Genomic DNA, 7,835 nt, shown 5'->3' with positions numbered 1-7,835 from the left:
CACCTCCCTTCTCTAGGCTTGGGGCCACCATGATGGGAACAGCTTTTCTCCCGGGTCCTTCCAGCAGGCTCTCAATCATGTAAGAACTAAAGCTTCTGAAACACGAGCCAAAATCTACCCCTCCTCCTTTAAGTTCCATGTGTCCGGTGTTATGTCCCGGAGTGAGACACAAGTCTAACACCTACTGTGTTTGGAGGGTTCTGACGGCCACAGATTCCTCACCGACAAATTCTACTTCCGAAGTAAAGATAACAAACACTCCCAGGAGTGCTTGTAGCGATCCCTTCACTGCTTTGTCTGCTTCTCTCCAGTCTCTGCAGTTTACTCTGAGTCTCTACAGCACTCATGGCAGCTGTAAGTAGGCCAAGAAACTGCCTCATGCTAAACAAACAGCATTATAAACAACACCTACTGGCTACCTACGGGGCTGAAAACAGACTCAGACCAGAGCCTGTAATTCTCCCTTCCCAGCCCCTTATGCTTTGGGCTAAAGAAGCAGCACCCCACAAGCTCAACACAGCTACTGAGGGTTTCTCAAGAGAGGGTGGAGCCCGGTTCGAGCCCTCTGGCATTCCCTTCTGCAGGAGGCTTTGGCTTCCCCTGTTCCCCATCTCTTGCCAGCTGTTGTGATGATGGGGGAAGTTATCTCTACTCCTAGGCCCACTGTCTACAGGGGAGCCCTAGAATGGACTGATGAAACACCAGTGGGCCTCCTAGGCTGTGCAAGCGGCACCGCTCAGCATCATAGATGGCAGAGCCTGGCACAGCGTTGCTGCATTTCGGCCCTCAGCCAGCTGTCTTTGATAAAGAGTGGAACCCAAGAAACAACGCACCTGGCCACACTTCAGGGGTTCCTCTTAGTACTGGGTAGCCTGGCCAAGAGGTGGCTCTATCTTGACATTTATTATAAGTTGTTGGGCCACTGCCTGAAAATGATCCCCTTCAGGGGGAAGAAAAACTCTGAGACTGTCTTGCCTCAGAGATACCCAGAGTATGAATCAAAATCACGCGTGTCTCTGCCTATACTAAGGCCCCAACACAGGCCATGCCAGGGCACTCCGTACTCCTTGCTGATTCCGGGCTTTACTGATAAGAACTGAGTCGTGCATCTCACCTCTCAGAACACAATATTCAGTGGCCGGAGGAACAGTCATTCAACAGAGCTTTCACATCTCTGATCATGGGGTTAGTGAGGAAGCATAATGGTTTTCCTCAAACAGCTCCTTTTAAAATTCCACTCAGATAAACAACTTGAAGAGTTCCTGTTTCCACTAAACCTTAAGCTGCCATTGCATTTTCCGTCTTGGCCCATCCCATCAGGGCAAGAGGACCCGTGGAGGGTCCACACTCTCCCAGGATCTATACAGTGTTCCACCAGCCAGGCAGCTGCTCCTTGGATAGAGGACCCATTTGTTCAAAGTCTTCGCCAGATACAGGAACTTGGTACGTCAGCGGCACGCCATCCCGTTGATGTCTTATTCTCCTGGTTTGAGTGCTTTCCTTGGTTTACAGTTCATCCCCTGCGGGGAGGCCATCAAGCACGGGCAGTGCTGTCCCACATCACCTGCAGTGAGCGTCCCCTCAGCGAGGACGTGCCAGTCCTGGATCCCAGGTGGTGACTGGGACGACTGGGCGGCACCCCCTCCCCAGTGCTGAGCTTTCCGCACAACCGCTGGCTGTTGGGGGATTCATCTCTGACTCTGGCTAGGTTAGTCCTCGCCCAGCGCTCCGGCGCTGCCCTCAGACGTGCCAGTTAGCCCTGTGTCACCGATGTCGTTCCCCTCACTGCCTCCTGTTTCCTTGTGCACGGACTGTGGAATTCTCAACTGCATTTCCAACCGGCCAGTAACTGAGGAGGGCCCGGACGTGGTAGGCGCTCTGTGAGGGCTCTTTGGATGAAGGGATGAGTGAACAGAGCAGTGATGGTGGGGTGGGATGAGGAGGCCTGACGAAGCCCTGTCCTTCCAGAGCCCATCTCAGTCTGACTGCGCGGCTCCTTCCTGTGTGCTCCTGAACAGCACACGGGACCCTTCCTTTCGCACCTCGTGGGTGGACACCCTTCTGCCTGGTGCCCCTAGAGGCCCTTCCGGATATGTTGCCTGGGGCTTTCTTCCAAACTTCATGCCCGTCTGTGTGAAGGGAGCACCGTGTGTGGTCCAATACCCACACACATGGTGACGCTCAGTTTAAACAAGAGGAAGGGCAGGGCTGGGGATTTAGTGTTGGTTTTTTTGTTTTGTTTTGTTTTGTTTGGTACTGGGGATCGAACACAGGTCTTTGTGCTTGCAAGGCAGGCGGTGGAACCACTGAGCTAAATCCCCAGCGGCTGAGGATTTAGCTCAGTGATTCTGCCGCCTGCCTCGCAAGCTCAAGCTCCTGAGTTCAATCCTCAGTACCTTTTTTTTTTTTTTTTGTTTTTTTTTTTTTTTTTTTTTTTTTTTTTTTTTTTTTTTTTTTTTGAGACAGAGTCTCACTATATAGTTGAGACTGACCTGGAACTCACTATGTAGCCCAGGCTGGTCTCGAGCTGACAGTGACCCTCCTGCCTCAGCCTCCCAACTATTGGGATTAGGATTACAGGTGTGCGCCACCACACCCGACTCACTAGTACTTTTAATCTGCTCAAAACGGCAATTCATTGGACTGACCTAACATGTAGGTAACAGAGTCTCACTATATAGTTGAGACTGACCTGGAACTCACTATGTAGCCCAGGCTGGTCTCGAGCTGACAGTGACCCTCCTGCCTCAGCCTCCCAACTATTGGGATTAGGATTACAGGTGTGCGCCACCACACCCGACTCACTAGTACTTTTAATCTGCTCAAAACGGCAATTCATTGGACTGACCTAACATGTAGGTAACTAGAAGTGATTTTTAAGAGGACCCAGAATCAAAATGAATTATTGAACAACGTGCCTAACAAAATGAGTTAATATCATGTGTTTTGGAAAGGGTGTTCTTACTGAAGTCAATAAGTTTTAATAGATTTTCAGTGGCTTTCATACCCAAAGCTAAAACATCAACATTTTTTTCCGGTACCGGGGATCGAACTCAGGATGTTGCACTTTCAATGCAAATGCGGTGCCACTGAGCTAAATCCCTGGCGACATCAATACTTTTTACAGTCTCTTAGTTTTCAAAAGAAATAGAACTTTCTCACTGTGTGTCATGTGATCTGCTGAATGAGAATTCTGAAATCTTATGACTAAGGAGCTCTTTAAAGTTGGAGTGCAAATTCTCTTCAGAAGACAAATATTTCTGGCTGGACTAGTTAGATTGTTTTCATGCTTGTTTAGCCAGTTTCCCGTTTTTTTCTCTGGAAATGGGTAGTTTTTAGTTTTGAAGCAAGAAATGGGTATTGCTTTAACAAAGCAAGTCGGCATTTTTAAAACTTGTGATCCTGAGATTACTTTTGAAGAAGGCACTGATTTTTTGCAAACTTGATCTGATGATATTGTACTTAAGGGCTCCCCAGAGAACCCAAACACCCATTCATCTCACGCCCTACCTCATGATGTCATATCATATCCTATCGCACCCACAGGCCAGCCCTCTCGGTCACGCAGCTATTGTAGAGGAACGCACCTGGTAGCGATATTAGCTTTGAACTGGAATCCCCACCAGTGACCAGACAGGATGGTATGTGCGTTTGATTTCTGGTAAGAAAAAATACCAAATTCCTCACAGAAACAAGGAACGTTCTTGAAACATCTAATATGCACTCATACAAGTGTCTATTTTCAAAGAAAACACCTGAAGCTCTCGTTAAGGGCCAGAACTGTCCTGCTTGGCTTGGTGTTAACAGCTCATTTCCAATACAGGAATTCAGTCTGCAGCCTTATCTGAGGCACCGTTGCCACCCACACAGTGCAGGGGGTGGATGGCGGTCCACGGGGTTGGCAGTTTGGACCACGTCACAAAGCTCATTCCGATAGGGGGCTCTGCTTTAGTGGGCTGACCAGGATGAGCCCCCCATGCCTAACCTGAAGGTGAGTTTTTCGAATAGAAATCTCCACGTTGGGAATTTCCTCTTTACCAGAATTCTCAGGGTCTGTGGAACCCTCTACCCACACAGTGACTTCAGCCCGCACGGTGAAAACGCTCCGAAGCTCCGGTCAGCCACTCACTCTCCAGACACTTACTCAGATCAGACGTGGCTGCCGGGAGCCCTGCCTGTCAGTTGGGATTCTCCTCTCACCAGCTCTGTGAACGTGAACAGGCCTTTGCAGCACCCAGGCCCACCCTGTCCTTGTGCACAGCAGGCAGGCAGGCCCGCTGCACACCATCTCACGCAGGAGGTGAGGCAGGCAGGGGTGTGGGCGTAGGCAACAGGCAGGAATCCTGTACTTACTGTAATTTTGTTCCCTCCACCACTGCTTGGGAGTGGCATCGGGAGGGTCCTGCTGAGGCTGAGCTGGCCTCCTGTCCTGACCGCTGCAAGGGCTTGCAAGTAGCAGGTCTCAGGGCCCCCAGCCGCGCACCCCCTGCTCCCCGGACTCCACCCAGCATTTTCCATGTAGGAACTGGCTCCCTGTGAGGGGCGTGGCTGTTGGCCTGGACTCCTATAAGTAGCCGAACCTGCCCTGCGCTGCATTAGTGGAGACAGCAGGAAACCGGCCACTCACTCTCACATCTGGGACGGAGCTGGGTCTGCACACACACAGCAAGGTAAGAGCTTTGCTCACTTAGGACTTTCCTACGTGGCGTGAGGCCCTGGGGTTCCATCAGGGGCAGGCAGAGGCTGAGCCCCTGCACCCTGTGGAACGGTTGCATCTCCACCTGCCTGCCTCGATCCTTTCCCACCCTTCATTGCTTTCACCTCCTCTCCCCTGGTTCCTTCTGCCTTCCCAGTTCCAGGGTCCGACAAACTCCCAGGTGTAAATGAGATCACAGCCATTTCCAAGACCTGTTCCCTTTTCAAACAAAATCCCATGTGAAACTAAGAGTGTGGATGGTGTGAGTTGTCTCGTATGGTGTCCTATGCCCCACCGGTGTTTTCTGAACATCAGGAACAAAGCAAGAGGTAATAGGGATGAGAGATGGGCTCTGCTACCTGCCCCAGCTCTGAAACTGCCCACTTAAGGGCTCCAGAATAACTGACCTTTCCACATGTGCCTTACCTGTCACTGCAGTCGCCTGGGGGTGTCACAGTAGCCATGTGGCAGGGCTCCTAGCTGGACTTGACAGAGTGAGAATCAAGTACCAGAGCAGCGCTGAGCACACAGAAGATGTCAAAAAGACTCGGGCTTCTCTTTGCCCCTGAAGTTGTGTGTGTGTGTGTGTGTGTGTGTGTGTGTGTGTGTGTGTGTGTGTAAATCCATGCAGGTTAGTGTGACACTGAAGCTCACCCTTTTCATTCAATACTTTCTTTTCAGAAAGCATTGATTAAGGGCTGTCTGTATATTCAGGTCTGTGTCACTACAGAGCTCTAGAAGTCGATTAGCCATGATCCCTGTCCTGAGCCCTGAGGTCTTAACCACCCGGTGGGAACTCAGCCCTCTCCACCCCGGTTGCTTTGCCTAGTGCAGTCAGATGGCCTCCCCACAGCATGCCTTCCTGGGGCTGCTTTCTCCTGAAACCCTCTTCTCCTCCACAGCACCACCCAGCTCAGGGTGTCCAGCCCCACCCGTGTGTGACCTCTGAGTCCACACTTTTGGTGGCTTTGCCCTGACTCCACGTTGTTCCTCGTTCCTGGGGCATCTGTGTCTGCACAGGCTGCGAGGTAGGAGTCCAGTGCACTGGAGCTAGAAGAGGGTTTGGTGCTTGTTTCGCTCATTTGTTTAATCTCTGTGTTGATGAGCACATGCTTGCAGTACGTAACGACTGCAGTCCTTGTGAGGAGCTGGCAGATCTACACGACGCATCTTCATTTTTTAGTGTTCCTTTCCCCTCCCTTCTCTCCCCCTCCCTTCACCTCTTAGTCCCCTTCCTATTTGCAAAAGATCCAGCTCCCTGTTTCCTATCATCTGTCTTTTATTTTGCTCTTTAATTTCTTTACACTTTGGGTTCTCAGATAAGAGCAACCACGTGATACTTAAGCTTGTGGCAACTTTGCTTGTCACCCTGATGTCCAGGTGAAGGGCCTAAGACCTGGAGGGGAGGGAAGCTTGTCCGAGATCAAGCTGGGCACAGAGATGAGGCCGAGTCTGTGTCCGGTGCTCTGTGAGTCTGTCACAGCGGAGCCTGTGAGCGCTTTGGGGCCCGAGGTCCCCCATTCTGCACACGTGTTGGAAGCTGGCGCAGCGCATGGGGGTGGCAGTGCGCAATTGGTGCCTCTCACAAGGTGAATGACTGAGCAGATGCAGGCTCGACTGAAGGGAAGAGCTCCCGGGGCTCAGACAGAGGTGCAGGCAAAGATGGAGAAGGGTAGTTTCCTGACGCTCAAGACTCAGGTCAAGCGGGAGTGGGAACACTCACTTAGCGGTGCCAGGAGCCAGGCAGATTGCCGGTCGCCTCCTGAAGCAGGGAGCGCGTGGCAGGGTGGCAGGGGGTCAACCCCCAGCCCTGCCCAGCCCGGCACTGACGCCCCTTCCTCTGGTCCCACAGGTGCCTGCCCGGCTGAAGCCATGAGGGTCCACAACCTCACCTTGCTCTCACTCCTCCTCCTGGCCACTGAGATGCTCACGCAGAAGGTCAAAAATGGAGCACAGCACAGACAGAGCAGCGTAACGGATGGGGACTCATCGGTTCCCCTGGACCAGGCCCAGGACAAGCAGCGAAGCCGAACCTCCAAGTCCACAACCAGAGGCAATTTTGTCAGCAAAGACCAAGGAGCCAGCTGCACGTGGGCCATGACAGAGCAGCGGCTGGGAACTGCCCTGAGGGTGGAGTGCACTCAAGCACAGCACAAGTTTTCCTGCGTCTTTGACGGCAACCCCACCGAGTGCCTGCAGCGCCACAGCCAGAAGGTCTACTGGAAACAGATTGCCCGGACACTGCGCAAACAGAAGAACATCTGTGGGGACTCAAAGAATGTCCTGAAGGCCAAAGTGTGCAAAAAGAACTTCCCAGAATCGAATCTCAGATTGCTAAGCTCCACTGTGCTTGAGAGCATGGGGCCCAGGGAGGGGGCGCCAAAGCTGTCCCCCGTGGAGCACCCCATCGTCAAGGGGACTCCCTCCAAGGAGTCACACAAGACCAAAGAAGACATCTCCTCCACCCCAGCAGTGAGCAAGGCTGTGACCACCCGAGACCCCAAGTGTCTGGATGACCCAGACATGGAAATGCAGAGGAAGACGGCGCTGGACTTCTGCGGGGAGTCCTGGACCTCCCTCTGCACGTTCCTCCTCAACATATTTCAGGGCAGCTCCTGCTAGGGAGGCCTCTAAAGTGACGCCATGTCCTCTGCCCCTCCAGTGGAAGCTCTGCAGGTTCCCAGGAGAAGGGACTTTGTGTGTGGGTGTGCAGTTAAATATTTAAACAGATTTTATAATTTTTGTGTTTGGTTTAGAATTTGCTTTAGGTGTGATTTTCAGAGACTGTCGGCTCAGTGTGTTTCCATGGCCCATGATGCTCTGGGCTCAGGAGCGGTGGAGACCTGCCCTCCAGCTGAAAAGCCAGCTTGGCAATTTTGGTACAAGGCGATTTCTGTTGCATTCACAAGGATAATAAAGCTCAAGGCATTCTCTGAAATATGTTCAGCCATGGTTTGCTTTCTCTAACTTTGATTCCAAAAGAACTCCTGGCTCCTCACAAACCCACCTCCATGTATTGATGGGTGAAATGTCTACGGGTGACTTTCAATTCCAATGGCCCCGAGTCACCTCCTGTGTGACCTATTCCAGATTCCCCTTACACTTTTGTCCTTGGGTCTGTGGTATCTGATGCTTATGA

At 51.9% G+C, this 7,835-nt stretch overlaps 1 protein-coding gene across 1 annotated transcript; it reads left to right on the top strand.

The window, feature by feature from the left end:
* The first annotated feature begins 4,143 nt into the window (after positions 1 to 4,143).
* Positions 4,144 to 7,318, top strand: LOC104874687 (fibroblast growth factor-binding protein 1). Its single transcript, XM_019210268.1, has 3 exons — positions 4,144 to 4,300; positions 4,523 to 4,670; positions 6,549 to 7,318. Exon 3 carries the CDS (start codon positions 6,569 to 6,571, stop codon positions 7,316 to 7,318), a length of 750 nt encoding a protein of 249 aa, XP_019065813.1. The 5' UTR covers positions 4,144 to 4,300; positions 4,523 to 4,670; positions 6,549 to 6,568.
* Positions 7,319 to 7,835: the final 517 nt, after the last annotated feature.

Source organism: Fukomys damarensis, unplaced genomic scaffold (assembly GCF_012274545.1).
Source record: "Fukomys damarensis isolate Sample0158 unplaced genomic scaffold, DMR_v1.0_HiC HiC_scaffold_35, whole genome shotgun sequence".
Taxonomy (NCBI): domain Eukaryota; kingdom Metazoa; phylum Chordata; class Mammalia; order Rodentia; family Bathyergidae; genus Fukomys; species Fukomys damarensis.
Note: the sequence above shows the minus strand (reverse complement) of the source record. Positions and strands in the feature narration are given on the sequence as shown.

Excerpts from the sequence above, each read along its gene's own strand:
- LOC104874687 (XM_019210268.1), top strand. The coding sequence starts at position 6,569 with ATGAGGGTCCACAACCTCACCTTGCTCTCACTCCTCCTCCTGGCCACT.